Source organism: Pogoniulus pusillus, chromosome 20 (assembly GCF_015220805.1).
Source record: "Pogoniulus pusillus isolate bPogPus1 chromosome 20, bPogPus1.pri, whole genome shotgun sequence".
In the NCBI taxonomy this organism is placed as follows: domain Eukaryota; kingdom Metazoa; phylum Chordata; class Aves; order Piciformes; family Lybiidae; genus Pogoniulus; species Pogoniulus pusillus.
This window is the reverse complement of record NC_087283.1, coordinates 19,478,929-19,496,695: the sequence shown is the minus strand read 5'-3', so window position 1 is coordinate 19,496,695 and position 17,767 is coordinate 19,478,929. Positions and strand designations below refer to the sequence as shown.

At 43.4% G+C, this 17,767-nt stretch overlaps 1 protein-coding gene across 1 annotated transcript in view; it reads right to left on the bottom strand.

Moving 5' to 3' along the window:
- Positions 1-17,767, bottom strand: part of NECAB2 (N-terminal EF-hand calcium binding protein 2) — a 93,757-nt gene that overhangs the window by 75,186 nt on the left and 804 nt on the right. The window contains exon 2 of the mRNA XM_064160465.1: positions 6,781-6,805. Coding sequence (XP_064016535.1) covers positions 6,781-6,805 — 25 coding nt within the window. The remainder of the gene's footprint in view (positions 1-6,780; positions 6,806-17,767) is intronic.

The following is a 17,767-nucleotide window of genomic DNA, read 5'->3' as shown; positions in this document are numbered from 1 at the left end:
AATTGATTAGCAGCTTTGTAAGGAGGGGATTAAAGTACACAGTAGATAATGGAGATGATTGGCAGCTCTGCTTCGCCAGCCTAGCGCGGGATGCCTCCGATTTCCTGCCACATGCCAATTACATGATTAAGTATTGTTTACTGGGACTGGGAGGATTACAAGACAGTAGGTGGATTTATTAGCAGGGAAAGGAAAAACACTCCTACATGGAAGAAAAAGATTATTTTGAATGACTAGCAGCCATGCCCCTGCAAAGCATGACTGAATTATGCACTGCCAGAAGATCAGGCCACAGCCCTTCCCCTTCTTTTGCTTCAGAACATTTGCCAGGTTACTCAGATGTCTCCAAGGTATTCACCATTTCAAGGTGTGTCAGACTGTTTGTTGAGTTTATCATGCAAAGAGTTGTACATCCAGCTGCTTAGGATCATAGATGGGGGGAAAGCTGCAGAGTTAGCTCACTTAAGAAACAGAATCTCCCCCCACAACTACCTAAAAAGAGGTTGTAGTGAGGCTGGAGCTGGTCTCTTCTCCTGAATTACCAATGACAGGACAAGAGGAAATGACCTCAAGTTGCATCAGGGGAGGTTAGGTTGGATGTTGGGAGGAAATTCTTTCCTGAGCAGGTGGTCAGGCACTGGAACAGGCTGCCCAGGGAGGTGGTGGAGTTGTCATCCATGGAGGTGTTTCAAAGGAGAGTGGATGTGGTGCTTGAGGCTGTAGTCTAGTGATGAAGGATGCTGGGATGCAGGTTGGACTGGCTGATCCTGGTGGTCCTTTTTAGCCACAGCGATTCCTAGTGCTTAGATGTTGTGCTGAGGGATTTGGTTTAGTCAAGGACTTGTCAGTGTGAAACTAGTGATTGGACTTGAGGAGCCTGGAGGTCTTTTCCAGTCTAAGAAATTCTGTGATCTGTGATTGCATGGGGCAGGGGACGGAGACATCTTTTAGCAAGCAAGAGCTGCCTCATTAGCAGACTCTTAGTATATGCAGGCACTGAACCAAATCACCTTGATGTGACTACTTGAACATGGCAGGAACAATAATCTGTTTTAACATCTTGCACCAAGAACATCCAATTTTAGATGAATCAACAATTTATGCTGAGGAGTTTTGGAAGGAAAGGCAGGAGAGAGAAGCTCTTGAATTCACACAATCAGACTCCATAGTTACCGTGTCTGAACCAGCCACATTGCTCTAACACAAATGCCATTTTCACTTGGCTGGGGGAAAAAACATAAATCAAGATGATGAAAAGGTTTCCAAATTCATGACCTCTTGATTGTAGGAAGCTGCACATTAAATGAGACCATTCCTTAAGCTTACAGTCCCCTCTTTGTCTTTTAGGTGACTCTAACCATCTGATCTCTGAATGGTAAATGGTACATGAGATGTTCTACTAGAAGTAGCTAACAAGAACTGAAGTTTTCCTTAGATTACCTCCTTTCTCCCCATTTCTGCAGGGCTCTTGCACAGTTTATGGGACTGGCTTTAGCACAGTCAAAGGAAGCAAAAGTGGCCAGTTCTGGGTAAAGCTGCTGAAGCTGCCTGCTCTGGGTAAAGCTGCTGGAGCTGCCTGCTCTGAGAGCTCTCTCCTCCAGTACGCCACCAGCACAGAGTGCTGGATAATGACCTGTCTCAGCTGGTTAATTAAAAAGAGCAAAGCCTCTGTCAGACCACTGACTCTGCAGGGTTAGAGAAAGCAGAAGTGTGTTAAAAGAGTGAAATATTTTCAGAACCTGTGAGCTTGTGTTTTCAGCAGCCTGTCCAGGTCTCTGGGCCCCTTCCTGGGATTCTGACAAATATCTGACAGTGGAAGGTTTTCATTTTTCTGTGGAGGGCTGTGCAGAGCACAAGGACCACCTGCAGTGAGACGCACAAGCAGCTGGCTGATGCTTCCACTCTTGCTTGGAATTGTACCAGGTAAATGACTGAATTTCAACAAATCAATAAATTAAGGCCAGGATGTCAAAGAGAAAATTGTGGAAAAGAGATCTCTGAGGATATTAAATGCAAAGATACTAACTCCAGCTCTGGAAACCTCTGAGCCATGCTTTGTGGGGAGGCTGTACCAAGGGAAATATCACTGCATGGCTCCTGGACCAGCTGCCGTGAGCTACAGTGGGATGGAGGGGCTGTGGGAAGCTGCAACCCCAAAATGCTGCAGAGGAACATACTGAGCTAATTATGAAGAGCAGCAAACCCTGTTAGCAAGAGCTAAGCAATTAGGTGTGGCTGGTGAAGCTCTTCACCATGACTTACAGATGTTGTCTCCAGAAAAAAAACAGCAGCACCTGGAAAAATGTAGGGAAAAGCACTGCAGGAAATAGAGCCCTTCAGAAAGCAGCCCCAAGATCACTGAGACAGCCCTACTCTGTGAGACTGGAAAGTAGTCGTGCCGAAATTGGCATGTGCTCAGCCACCTCACCTTGCAGGATCCAACCTGGGGATAGAGCTGCCAATTAACTCCAGACTACTTTGTGACAGCCTGTCACCCAGATCATAAGAAGGAAAAGGCAGCTCCTGTTTGCCTGGCAGCATTAGTTCCGTGGAGACCACCACGTGGGGGCTGTCCAAACCATCTAGTTGTAGGTCGCCTGCATTGCAAGCAGAAAGAAGATGACTTTCTTCAGAGAACATCTGACCTTTATTAACAGAGTCAGCTGTCTCCCCTGCAGTGCCCTGCCAGGACTGGGAAGAGGCAGGACACCTTTCAAAAGAGCAGTTTCAGCCAGCAGCCTCACCAAGGCTGAGGGACACCTTTTCTTCCTTTGCTCAGTGGTGTTGGTGTCCTTCCCCCCTGAAAGCCTAGCACCCAGATCTGCTGTACTCTGGCAGGGACAGCTCTAACCCTTAGCAGTTCCAATTCCTGCCCAGCACCACCTTTGACGACGAACCATCAATTTAGCAACCAGACATCAGGGCAGGATTTGCCCTGCTTATGCCTACCCAGACCACTCTAAGCTGATGAGGGGTCCTGACAAGTCAGCCCAAAACCTTTACACCCAGTGCTGTAACAGCTACTGGGTGGCAGATGTGTCACTGGCAATCCACACTCATTTTGTCACCCAGACAAGAAGAGCTTCTGTCCTTCCAATCTGTGCAAGCATCCCTCTTTTGAATTTTAACTGGCATATTACTGGTTCAAATGGGATAAAGATGAGGGGATGTAGATGTGGTGCTACAAAGCCAAGTGTAAGGTCCTGCATCCAGATCAGCATAATCCCAAGCACAAATACAGGCTGGGTAGGGAATGGCTGAGAGCAGCCCAGAAGAAAAGGACCTGGGGGTCTGCATTGATGAAAAGCTCAACACGAGCCTGCAGTGTGAGTGCAGCCCAGACAGCAACCCTGTGCTGAGCTGCAGCAAGAGCAGTGTGGCCAACAGGGCAAGGCAGAGGATTATCCTCATTTACTCTGCTCTCGTCAGACCCCACCTGGAGTCCTGTGTGCAGATCTGGAGTCCCCAGCATAAAAAGGACATGGAACTGTTAGAGCAAGTCCAGAGGAGGCCACAAAGATGCTCAGAGGGTTGCAGCAGCTCTGGTATGAGGACAGGCTACAAGAGCTGGAGGTCTTCAGCCTGGAGAAGAGAAGGCATCAAGGAGACCTTATAGCAGCCTTGCAGTACCTGAAGGGAGCTACAGGAAGGCTGAGGAGGGACTATTGACAAGGTCTTGTAACGACAGGACAAGGGGGAATGGGTTTAAACTGTCAGAGGGGAGATGCAAACTAGATGTTAGGAAAGGGTTCTTTGCAGTGAGGGTGGTGAGACACTGGCACAGGCTACACAAGGAGCTTGTGGATGCTCCCTCCCTGGAGGTACTTAAGGCCAGGCTGGACGAGGCCTTCAGTGACCTGCTCTAATGATGGGTGTCCCTGCCTATGGCAGGGGGTTGGAAGTGGATGATCCTTGAGGTCCCTTCCAACCTAAACCATTGTATGATTCTATGCTAAAGCACATGGTTTAGTGGCGACCTGGCACTGCTTGGCTAACAGTTGGGCTTGATAGTCGGAAAGGTCTCTTCCAATCAGAATGATTCTATGACTCCATAAGATATTCAGACAAGCAGCATCCAGGGGGATATCTGCAAAGGGGTGAGCATCTTTTCTTGTCTGCACAGCACAGCCAATCAAAGAGATCACTCACTCATGAGCAGTGTTCCCCATGAACATTACAGGGTTAAGGAGAATCTGGACTCCAGAAGGCAACTTCATGGGCAAGTGTTTGGCTGGCCAGAGTGGCTGATGCATACCTCAAGGTCAGCTCTGGGGTATTTATCTCTGGTTTTTTGCTGAATCTAAGCTCCCTTTGGATGAATGAACAGGACAAGAAAATGCTTTTAAGCATCACATGTCTTCCCGTCCATGTGCAGTGGAGTGATCCAACCTGTTCTCTGCTTGGATCCCTTACTTTAGCCTTACAAAGGGAAGACCATGGAGGAACAGATCTTTCCCAGGGTAAAAGCCAGAGATAAAAAACAACAGGATTGCTCTTGCTGATGAAAAAGCCCCTCATTGGGCCTTTACCTGATAGCCATGTGAAAAAAATTAAGGACTGTTGCCCATTTTAAGTAGCAGAATAAGGTTACAAAACCAGAACCTCTGAATTGGTTTCACCAACAGTAAGGGAACTGGCCTGCAAATGTCACTAGCTTCCCAATGATACCTCGGGGTTCTCAGATACCTCTCACCAGAGCAGACCAATGGGGTCCAAAAGCTCAGCATTTCTCCAGATTATCACCCACACCACAAACCAGAGATTCACAGTTTGCCACTAGCATCTGCCCAATATGCCAAGAGAGCTGTCCCAGTGGTGAGAGCTGCACTAAAAGTTAACCTCCATGACCTTGTGACATGGTAAAACCACCAGAGTTACAGCTTTGCCCTCTTGGGTGAGTTGGACAGCCAAGTCTGTCTGCTACTTGCAGGCAGCAGCTCCTGACGTTATGCTGCAGTGAGAGGGCAACACCAAAGCTTCAAGAGCAACTTCTGAGGTGCTCCACTCACTCATCCTAGGAAGGCTTTAATACTGGCACAAGAGCTGAGACAAGACTTCGTGCTTGGCTGACTCTTCAGCCCCATCACAGCTGTTAATAAATTTAATTGAGACTAAAACAAAAGCACAGCAGCCTTTGGCAGAGCTCAAAAAGCAGTCCCTGAAAATACATCAAGGCCAGTATGCCAAAGTGTGTCCTTTCAAGCTTTGTTCAGCAGAGTAACATTTGTTGTTGAAAAGAAAAAAAAAAACACCACACAATAAAACCCCCTACAATAAAAAAAGAAGTCACTGCTTTGGATTTCAGCTGCCCTGCAGAGAGGCTGTCCTGGAAACTGGAAGGATGCTCTGGCAGGAGGAAGGTTAAACGTGGGTTTAGCAAAGAACAGTAGCATAGGTCAAAATTTGGAGTGGCATTTTCAGCTTCTTCAGACTGAAGCATGCACCACATCGAGAGCCGTAGTCCAAAAACCTCACCAGGCTTTTCCTGATAGAGAGCAAGTGGCAGGTAAGACTTCATTACCAGCTGGCAACCCTGGCACTCAGCTCCATGGAGGCATGCACAGCAGCCAGCAGAAAGCAGGCAGCATCTCTCAGAGGCAGCATCTAATATTTCATCAGGCAAAACCTCCAAGTCTCCAATTAGGCAACAATTAAGGGCTCAGGAGGCTGTGGAGTGTGACAGCCTGGGTGTCAGGAGCACAAACTCATTTTTCCCTGTAAGCAGCACTTGGAGACCTCTCCTCCCACACCTGCCCCCCGCGCCCCCCAGCACTCCCATCACACTAATGCTCAGCAACCAATTTCAACGTCTTATTACTCTGTCAGTTGCAATAACCAAACGCCTATGTTAACAGGGCATTTACTGCTTATATGCCAGCCAGCTCACATCACCCTGCACTGCCTTACCTAGCTGCAGTGATCACACCTAGCTACAAGCTCTTGCATAAGTTTCTCCCTTTTAAATCTGGTGGGGATAAACCAAATTCTTCCCTGTGCTCCTCTGCACAAACCTCCCACATGTCTTCCTGCAAACACACAGAGTTTTGATGCATATTTAATTTTCATCTTGTACAATGGGAAAAGAACTGATAGCAGCTCTGGGGATTTTAGCTAGGATCTAAAACTAAATTGCTTTGCAGGGTGGAGAGAGGTCCTGGGACTGGATCCATCGCATTTTTTATCCCCATAGCAACATTGTCTCAAAGCAAAGCAGCTCTCTTCTTTCAGAATCTTAAGTCATTTGATGAAAACACCTCTGAGTTATTCCCCAAGATTTGGCTCAGACAATTTGCTCAGCTTCCTGCAAGCACAGACCGAAAATACAAAGAGAATCATAGAATCAACCAGGTTGGAAGGGACCTCCATGATCATCCAGTCCAACCTAGCACCCAGCTCAGTCCAATCAACCAGACCATGGGTGTCCATGCCTGTGTGCAGTCCTTCAGGAATCAAAGGTCTACTACAGATTAAGTCTCCATTCCAAGATTACCAAGAGATGGATCCTCACATATCACTTTGCTGTGGTTATTTTTATACTCTCCTTTGTGAAAGTGCCCCCAAATCTGGTGAGTCTTACCATGCAGACTTGCACACTAGTATCGCATCTGCTCTAAAAACACCTCAGTCAAAGAAACAACAAACCCTTTTTCTGACAGACCCAGAAAAGTGCAGGACATTTATAAGTTACTGTAGATAGATGTTACTATCAGGAGATTTAAAAAATGGCAGTACTGACAGGAGTTCAGTCAAGAAATGTGAAATATGAATGCACAGACTCACCATTTTTGTCAGCTCTTCGGAAAATCTAGGATTAAAAGAGAGAGAGAAATGTTTTCAGTATGATGTTCAACTTGAAAGGGTAAAGCTCTTAGCACCAGAACAATGCTCAGTCCCCATGCACAGGGCACTCCAGCCCCACAAAAGCCAATTCAGAAGCTTTCCTGAGCTCACCTTTCCCAAGACTCACCATGGGAGTGGTGAGAGCAAGGAATGGTTGCCCAGGGAGGTGGTTGAGGCCCCGTCCCTGGAGGTGTTTAAGGGCAGGCTGAATGAGGCTGTGGGCAGCCTGCTCTAGGGTAGGGTATCCCTGCCCATGGCACGGGAGTTGGAACTGGCTGATCCTTGTGGTCCCTTCCAACCCTGACTGATTCTATGATTCTAAGACTCAACCCATGACCCCCCCAACAGATCCACATGACAGAATATCACCAGGGCAGTTTATCAGCAGGGTTGCCTTTGGAACAACTGGTTTAAAAGAAGCTGGCTAACAAAATGAGGATCATATATGATGTTCCCAGAAGTAACCAGCATCTCCCTTGCAGAAGGCAGTGGAAAACATGGATCCAAGACAAGAAAAATACCTACTAAAACAATTTCCACCAGCCATGCAGCCCCAGCCCAGCCAATTCCTCTGTCATCAACAATATCTCTTAAACCAAGTTTCACAGTTCTGTACTTCTGAAACAAGTTATTTACTATATATATATATATATGTAAACTTTATAAAGCAGGTTTCCTGCGTGGGAAGGAGATTATATTTAGACTCAAAACTACATCGTGGTGGAGCAGCCCACAGAGAGGAATCAGCTAGCCCTTTCAGAAGGGAAAAAAAAGAAATGCAATGAAGTGTAGTACAGGAGCATTTGTCAGAGGGGAAGACAGCAGCAACAGCCACTATTTTTCTACTTAGTCTCATCTTAGGAAAAATCCCCTGAAACAATGCAATTAATAGCAAAAGGTCTTGTGCAAGGGTTGAAATTTTATAGGTTCCTGCCCAAAAATGGCCATAAATTACCCCTCAAAAAAATGAACATGCTGATAAATTAGGCAGAAAAGTAAGAGTACTCTCATTGTCTCTTCAGGCCTGACCTTATTAATTTAAGCAAGAGCAGTGATTTCGGCTGTACAAAGAAATTTCCCTGTGGAGGGAATAAAAGCACCAAGAGGACAGATCAGAGTCAGCTGTGAAATGGAATCTCTTCTTTTCTGGGTCATAAAATCATTACCCAAAAAATACATGTATCAGAAGAGAAACTGCTGCACGAAACAAGAAACCCAAGAGACAAACTGAATTGCAGAATGTGGTATTTAAGTGAATATAGCTTAATTAAAGAATATTAATCATTCTTCTGGCCAAATTTCCTCCAAAGCTGCAGAGGAGTGGACTTTTCTGGTATACATCCTCTGCTTAGGCCAAACCCAAATGGTAGGAGTTACAGCCCCAGCTTCAGCAGATGGTCATCAAAGTCCTACAATGATGTCAGCTTGTGATGACTCCAGAATTTCTTATTCCTTGGGCGGACCTCCTTTTTTTTTTAGAACAATTAGAAGTTTAAGGGGGGAGAATCCCACCTATGTCCATGTCTATGGACTTCATCGAGGTTAAATATGAGCTTGGAAGAGGCAGTCAGTCATGGCTTGTCCGTGGGAAGAAAGAATAAAGCCAGACCTCAGCAAGCCCTGTGGCTTTGGTAGACATCTCCCAGCCCTGCATGATGTGCCCTGCCCAGAGCATGAAATGTGTCTGCTGCTGATTTGGACACCCCAACTCCTCATTCCTCACCTCCAGACAAGGTGCTGCTTATTCTTGGGGTTCTCATTTCCTTCCCACGTTCTTCTCTTACTGCTTTCACTCTTTTGAAACAAAGACATTATTTCATCAAACCTAACCAAGAAACAGGAATGTCTGCTTTTATGTCCTGTGGGAGATGGCCACCATGCTAGGCAGAGGGAGAATGGGAAAGCAAAACAAGCAAATAAAATGAAATAAAATAAAAGTTAAGTAAAATTAAATTGAGTTAAATCAAATAAAGCAAAAATAAAGTAAAACTAAAACAAAAATAAAACTAAACTAAAATAAAACAAAAAAGTAAAACTAAAGACAAAAATAAAGTAAAACTAAAGACAAAAATAAAGTAAAACTAAAGACAAAAATAAAGTAAAACTAAAGACAAAAATAAAGTAAAACTAAAGACAAAAATAAAGTAAAACTAAAGACAAAAATAAAGTAAAACTAAAGACAAAAATAAAGTAAAACTAAAGACAAAAATAAAGTAAAACTAAAGACAAAAATAAAGTAAAACTAAAGACAAAAATAAAGTAAAACTAAAGACAAAAATAAAGTAAAACTAAAGACAAAAATAAAGTAAAACTAAAGACAAAAATAAAGTAAAACTAAAGACAAAAATAAAGTAAAACTAAAGACAAAAATAAAGTAAAACTAAAGACAAAAATAAAGTAAAACTAAAGACAAAAATAAAGTAAAACTAAAGACAAAAATAAAGTAAAACTAAAGACAAAAATAAAGTAAAACTAAAGACAAAAATAAAGTAAAACTAAAGACAAAAATAAAGTAAAACTAAAGACAAAAATAAAGTAAAACTAAAACCAAAAATAAAGTAAAACTAAACTAAAACCAAAAATAAAGTAAAACTAAACTAAAAGTAAATCTAAACTAAAATAAAAATAAAAGTTAATTAAAATAAAATTAAGTAAAATTAAATAAAACAAAAATAAAAACTAAACTAAAAAATAAAAGTTAAGTAAAATTAAAACAAAAATAAAACTAAAAGTTAAGTAAAATTAAATGAAATAAAAACAAATTAAAACTAAAGTAAAAATAAAGTAAAACTAAAAGTTAAGTAAAATAAACTAAACTAAAACTAAAATTAAACTAAATTAAACAAAACAAAAATAAAGTAAAAATAAACTAAAAGTTAAGTAAAATTAAATAAAAAATAAGAAAAATTAAATAAATCAGAATAAAGTAAAACTAAAAGTTAATTTTAATTTAATTGTATTTCACTTAAGTAAAATTAAACAAAAATAAAGTAAAACTAAACTAAAAGTTAAGTAAAAATTAAGTAAAATAAAATAAAGCAAAAAAGTAAACTAAAATAAAACTAAACTAAAAGTTAAGTAAAATAAAATTAAAAATAAGTAAAATTAAACAAAAATAAATTAAAACTAAACTAAAAGTTAAGTAAAATTAAAATTAAGTAAAATAAAACAAAATTTAAAAGTAAACTAAAATAAAACTAAACTAAAAGTAAAATAAAATTAAATTTAAATTAAGTGAAATTAAACAAAAATAAATTAAAACTAAGCTAAAACTAAAAGTTAAGTAAAATTAAATTAAAATTAGGTAAAATTAAACAAGAATAAAGTAAAACTAAAATAAAATAAAACAAAAATGAAGTAAAACTGAACTAAAATAAAAGTAAAATTAAATTTACATTAAGTAAAATGAAATAAAATGAAAATAAGGTTAAACTAAAATAAAGAAAAAGATAACATTAAATTAAAATAAAAAACAAAGTAAAAATAAACCAAAATAGATAAAATGTAACTTCAAGTGGGAAAAAGGCTCAGTCTGCAGCACTCTGCTCTGCAGAGCTATCAACCTTGCAATGAATACTTGAAGCAAGAGGGGGGGGGAAAAAAATCAAGGAACTGAAAAAAATGTTGAGAAATGGAAGTATTTATGCCCAGTCTCACTAAGTGAAGTTTTTAAGACCATGAGTCTCCCAGGTTACCCCTAGGAAGTATGATTGTAAATGACCACGTTGATAGAAGATCCCATCAGCTGTTTTACCCACAGTGTTTCATTCTACTGGACCAAGCTGGTTAGTTCTCACTGCTAATGAGCAAGATTTAGTCTTTCAAGTTAATTGGACCCTCTAAAATTTGCACACAGGCAGAAATTTAAAACAAGACACTTGGAAGGAAAGCAATTTAAGATAAAGTCATCTGTCAGCTGAGGCAGGCAGTACACATCAAGGCAGGAACACTGGAAGGAGCATCAGGAGGCTGACAGAGACATAATAGGCACCATGATAGACTGGTGATACGGCCAAAAATGCTGCTTCTGTGAAGACCAAGCATTTATGCTCTTACTCAGCAAACAAAGGTGTCCTCCCATACACAACTAGAAGATGCCTTTCATTCATGTCTTGAATTGGTTGTTGCAGGAAAGATGTGGTGTGCTTTCAGAGAATTACAGAATGGGAAGAATTGGAAGTGCCCTCTGGACCTCACCTCACCCAACTCCCCTGCCAAAGCAGGTTCCTCCAGGAGAGGCCATACAGTAATGCATGGTCTGTGTGTGGGTCCTCTGAAGGAAAGGTGATGGAAAGGGAAATGTCAGCCCCTCACAGCCCCCTTACAGAGCAGTGGGGCAAAACACTGTGGGCAGCTCAGTGTCAGACTCCGGGAAGCTCAAAGAAAGGAAAGCTCCAATGAATTGAAGAAGGGAAGATAAAGAAGGATTCTGCAGCATCTCCAACACAGATCCTGCGAAGCTGGCCCATCCTGCAGTCACTCTCTGCAGCCTTGCAGGAACTCCATCACTGCTGTTCTCAGCAGCCAAGTCACTTAGATTTAGTTCGGGCAGCAATAAGAAGGGAGGTGATGAAATATTGATGAAGAAACACCCTGTCCTGCCAGGCCCTCATCAGCAATTGGCTTTCTCTGCCTCGGCCCCAGCCCAGGATGGTCCCCACTGGACAAGGGCTTGAGAAACAGGAGCCAGCAGCACTGCAGAGCAGGGAGGCTCGTTCCACTCCATCACCCCCAGTTCTCCAACCTCAGGGCAATGCACCACTTTCAGATGGCAAATGAGAAATTACCCCATCCAAAAAGTACTAAAGCAACCATCTCCCCCTTGAGCTATGCTTTAAACCTAATCAGCAAGTCTTCTGAAGAGCAGGGTGAGCCCACCGGACACACACAATATGGGACAGATCAACCCATTTAAGCAGATTTACAAAGGCAAGGCATGCAGCTTACTGTCTGCAGTTTGTTTGTTCCACTCACCAGGTGTTGAGATGAATAGAAACTCCATTTCACTCAGGCCAAGCAGACTCAGCCAAGATTTCCAGTAGCTTTTTCAACACGTACTCTGAAATGGCTACTTGCAGATACTGGGCTGGCAGAAGCAAGCAATTCCAAATGCTAGTGGTAATAATAAACCAGAAAACAAATGGATGGCTTCAAATTTAAACATTCAGTTCTGCCTTCTCAAAGCTCCTGGATGAGAACATGTGACACTGGAGGCTGCTTAATGGAGGTTTTCTTGGAGATGTTATTGAATTCACACGAGCAGTCCCCTAACAAGCCCAAGAGTTATTACAGGCTTTGTAGAGTTTATTATCCCTTCAGCAGGTTATTATGATGTTGATTTAAAATAGAGTGCAGCTGAGCTAGAATTTTCTTTTCCATCATAATCTTGATGGAGACTCAAGGGCAAACAAAAATCTAAGTCTCTCAGGTGAGGAAAGCCTGTGGGTGAAGAAAGCATCCAGGTAGCCAGACATAACTACAAATTCAATCCATCTGTGCAGTGCGTTCCTGTTCTCCCTTTCCATTCCTCTCCCTACAAGTCTCAACACCTCATTTGGAGGCAAGACAAGGATTTATATCAGGTATGACGGCCTTTAACTCTCTAACCCAAGGTGCTGGTAAGAATTTCCTTTCCTACAGTCCCTCTGTGTTGCTCTTCCCAGCACTAATGTGAGAAAATAATGACCAGAATCTTTGCCACTTTGAACTGCATCATTAAACATCATCAGGCTAATGAGCTTTCCCTGTGCAAGGAACAAGGTTTGATTCAGGTGATTCAGGAACAAAAATGCCACTGGTGCAAATAGTCTCCCATCCAGAGTGGCTTCCACTCCAAAGCAAAGATGTTACAGTGCTCCAGGTTTCATGGTGTTTTTCCCACTGCAAAGCAAATTATTTTGCTTCCCTAAGGGAAGAGCAGTTTGCACCATATTCTAGCCTCTCCTTTCACTCTCACCTTCTCCTTTGACTTTGCCTAGCTGTCCTAAATATAAGTTGCATGATACAGGCAAGAGTTGCATTTGATGTTACCATCTACACAGCACTGGAAGTTGCTTTCCCATCAACACTGTCCCTGGGTGCAGGTTCAGGTCAAGAGCTCACTTATGGAGCTCTGAAGACAATTAATTTTTCCATGTGATTATGTATCCTGCAGTAAGAAAATCTTGAATGCACAGAGCCCAGCTAGCCTTTGTCCCTGATTTTCAGGTGTCCCCTGCCAGCATGGCTCAAGGGGACAATATCAAACTATGGATTTCATGTAGAGAGGATGAAGGAATAGAATAGCAGTCCTGGTTCAGTCAGAGAACTGAGAAAATAAATGAGAACACAAAAAGGGAAGTGAATCAATCTTAAGAGCAGAAGGGGACTGAGAAGGGATCCCTGTGGATGCAATAGCTATGTTAGTTTGGGTGGCACTGGAAACTGCATCACTGACAAAGCAACTGGCAAACTGTGCAGTTCTTGGATCTACATTTGGGGACACACCCTTGGCACAAACCGAATCCTCTGCATCTCCTGTCCAAACACTTCACTCGATCCTCTGGGGCTGGAGAAGTGCAAATCAGATGTGTTTGTGTAGGAGGGGTGCAGGAAGAGTCATAAGCAAAATAGTTGGGTTTGAAATGAGAAATGATCTTTCTGACTGTGTTGAAGAAGGCAGAAAAGGGACCTGAAAGGAATGGCATTTCTTTCTATAGGGGTATTTAAAACAAAGCCCAGAAGCAACGAATTACTGGCAAAGCCAGAAAGGCAGAAGAGTTGTTACCACCTCTTGGAGCTCACAGTCCTGCTACAGGGATGCTTACTCATACCTAAGGCTGGGCCTTATTTTAGATGTCAAGTAGGAGATGAAGTCCTCAGTGGACTCTCCCTGGTGTAAACTAGATGGGGCATTTCTGCCTGCAGCTGCTGTGACTGACCAGGTCTTACCCAAGCTGAAGCTCACACTCAGGTGATAGCGACACAAAGATAGGAAGAGATGAGTAAGGATAGTCAGTCAGGACTGAAGTGCTCCCAGACAGAGTCAAAACCTGTCTAGATATTTCCCATGCCTATATCACATGTAAACTCATCCACACTCAGTAAATGTGATCTAATACAGGTTTACACAACACTTCACTCACTATATTCTCCTTTCCATAAGTCCCATGGTAGCGGAGGGTTTGTTCTGGATTGGAAATGTCAGTCATCACACACAGATGTAAGCAGGACTGAGACAGTTTCAGCTTCCTTTTATAATGGGGTTTTGACCTCATGAGTGCAGATTGAAGCTCAGGGCACCTTCAAGCAGCCCAGAAGGCAGAGAGCAAGCATAGCATTACCACAATCTCACGTCAGAAACTGCAGATAGACACTAGTTAGCTACAGCAGATTACACGTGCTGCCAGCCCTGAGCTTGTGGCTCTCACAGATGGAGGAGCCATGTGCCATCCAGGCTCAGCAAACAACCACCTTGAGACAGACAGCCAAGGGCAAGCACAGAACGGGTGCAATCCTTAGCCCCATTCCAGCCCCTTCTGGCAATTTGAGTGACGTTAAAAGAGGTGACCATTAAATGCAAAGTGATGTCTTCCAGGTTCCTAGACTGGCACATCACCTCTGATCTGCTACCACCACTGAAAAGAGTGTCTGTCACTCCCTAGTTTGTTTTACTTGCTGCCTATTTTAGGCAATGCTTAGGGCTCAGTTACCTTCTTTGTTAGTTTTCTTGCAGGGTGTAGTTCATCTGCAATTTTAACGACTGTCTTAGCCTATGATTTTGAGCTCAACTAGTAAACATTATCCAACCTTTTTTAACCCCTTACCTAAAATGACACAGGCAAATTGAAGAACAATTCTGAAACACTAGCTCAAGGTTAAGATTTATCCTCCAAGTGCAAGTAGCCAGGCTGAGGTAGGTCCTCCTGGCTCTCTAATCTGCCCTGGTGAGGCCACGTCTGGAGTATGGTGCCCAGTTCTGGGCTCTCCAGTTCAAGAAAGACAAGAAACTACTGGAGAGAGTCCAACAGAGACTATGAGGGTGATCGAAGGAATAGAGCATCTCTCCTGTGAGAAAGGCTGAGACCTGGGCTGTTTACTGTGGAGAAGAGAAGGCTGAGAGGGGATCTTATCAATGCTTTAAGGTGTCAAGAAGATGGGGACAGTCTCTTTTCACAGGTGCCTAGTCACAAACCAAGGGACAACATACACAAAGTGGAACCCAGGAGGTTGCACCTCAACATAAGTTAAAAAATCATTGCTGCAAGGGTGACAGAGCACAGAAACAGGGTGTCCAGAGAAGTTGTGGAGTCTCTGGAGACTTTGGAGTCCCATCTGGATGTAGTCCTGTGTGGCTTGCCATAGCAGAACCTATTTTAAAAAGGGGTTGGGGTAGGTGACCTCCAGAAGTCACTTCCAACCACTACCATTCTGTGATACTGTGATGGCAAAGACACTTCACCCTCTGCATGTATTCTGTTCCTCTTCATCTCAGTTTTGTTTCTCTGGTGGAAAAAGCACGAGGAACCTTTTACAGCCCCATCAGCTACCCACATGATCTGGAGGAGTCATAACAAGTACTTCGGGGATGGTCAAGACAAAACAAAGGCAGAACAGAGGAGAAAGAAAAAGTGACTAAGTGACTTTATCCAATATTCATAACCAAACCCAAGCATGCCATCCCTTCCCGAGCCCCCAGTGAACTGCCTACAGAGCACAGCAGCTCAGACAAACCTCTTGGTTAAATGCACAACCTGCTAGGTGTTTGAATTCCTCCCTACTCACCAAAGAGCTTGCACTGCTGCCTGGCTGGGACTCGCTCCCTCCCCAGCACATCCACGTAATGCAAGAACATGAATGAGTTAATGGGAAACGTTCCTGCTAACGTTCCCGTGTTTAGAGACTTTGCATGAGAGGAGAGGGTCTTACAGTGCACTTGAAGAGCCTATTATAGTGAAGCCACAGCTTCGGTTGGTGTTTCAATTGTAGCTGGAGGAAAAAAAGAGTTCTAAGGGAGGAGGAAAATAACCTCAAACCTTACATTTCCAGCATCCATTTCTACTTTCAGTAGGTAAGAAAGGGCTCCTGGTCCCATTGTGACAGGAAAAAAAATATCGGGACCTGCACATCCAGCTCTATTGTATTTCCCACTGGTTAAGCCATTCTGAAAGTTCATGGCTCATTTTCTCAGCTTAGAACTCAAAGTGGGGGAAAAAATCCATTTAAAGATGGTAAAATTGAATGGAAATGATACTGTGGAAAACTAGTCTTAACTCAAGAACCTCTTGTAAAAACTTAGTGTTGCTTTCCAATTTCGTTTATTCTCTGAAGTTCAGATTCCAGGTTGCTGTGAAATGTTTGTGATTCCAGGGCAGGGGTGGGGGGAACCCAAACAGCCAAAACAAAATACCCAAACAAGTTAATTTAAAGGACATAGAGGCACTAGTTGGATTTGTCCTTTCAGCTTCCCCATGCAGCAACACCCTCACTGCTGTCCATCTGCCAGCCCACCTCACCAAGCAGGACCATCCATCAAGCTCTCTGCTCCCCAGTCTGCTTTTGGTACCTCAACAGACCCAGACATACCGGTTCATTCTGGGAACAGAAATGCCTACCAGCCCAGGATGCTCAAAGCTGTTATGAGGTTCAGGCTCACCAGCCCATGCCAATGCCCACCAGGGACATGGTAGAAGATCTACAAAATTCTTGTAAAGACATAAAGGTTTGCTTGGAAAAGCTACTACTGCCTAACTCAAGAAGTCTGCAGAAGAGTGTGAGTTACCCTTTACTACAGCAAATGCCTCAGCAGTTTATTTTTGCATTCACTACTTTTGGGTTTGGGTTTTTGTTTTGGGGTTTTTTTTTTTTGGTTGTTGTTTTTTTAAAGCTTGGAGATAGCAAAGCAGAGGATCTATGTGTTTAATTACTAGATGCTGCAGAATGATTGTGTAATTACACCCTTTGGTCTCCGGTTGATTCCACCCCATTCTCCCAAATCATGTAAGTGCAAATAACCTCGTTATCTCCCTAATCAGGACGTCTGTAAATACCACAGCCCAGGCACTAAGAACATCGCTGCCTGTCCCCCCAAACCTCAGCAAGGAAGCCCAGGGTCCCACACACCCACAGATAGCCAGAACCACACTTCACAGCTCCTGCTACACAAACTCTCACAGTTTCAAGGACTCGGGTGCAGAATGTGGGGCAGGTGCAGGAGCCAGGATGCACCTCAATGCCCAGCCAACCCGAGGCAAGCCATGGCAAAAGACCTGGGGATTCACAGGACTTGGAGTTCTGCATCCCATTCCTATTTAGTCACACTAATATCAGGATCAAAGACCCAAAGTGCATCCTCATCACAGCTGGCCCAGGGAATGCAGGACCTAGAGAAAGAGTTGCAGAGCCTAGGGTGCACTCCCATAGATAGCTGGTCCAGAGGGTACACAGGATTGTGGCACAGAGATAAAGGATACAGGTTGCACCCCCAGGTCCATCTGGCCAAAAAAACCCCAACCAACCAACCAACAAAACAAAAGAAAGGGAAAAAGAAAAAAAAAGAAAACCAAACCAGGACCCAGGCTACACCTTTATGCTTTTCCACTTTTGGGGGTGCAGGACTCAAGAAAGGGGGTACAGGATCCACACTGTACTTCCATGCCCAGCCAGGAGATGTGGGTCCAAGGTGCTGTCCCACAGTGTAGAGGGCAAGGAGATGAAGGACTCAGGTTGCACCCTAGTGCCCACCCAGTTTAGAGTGCACAGGAGCTGGACAAGTGGGTGCAGGGTTTGAACTGCAACCCCATCTCCAACAAGCTCAGGCACACTGTATCTGCAAAGGGGTTGCCAGATCCGGGCACCCCTGCACCCAGCCTGCTAGGAGATGCATGACTTGGGCTGCACCCCATTCACAATCGGCCAAGGGTACAGGATCCAAGGAATAACCCTGCCT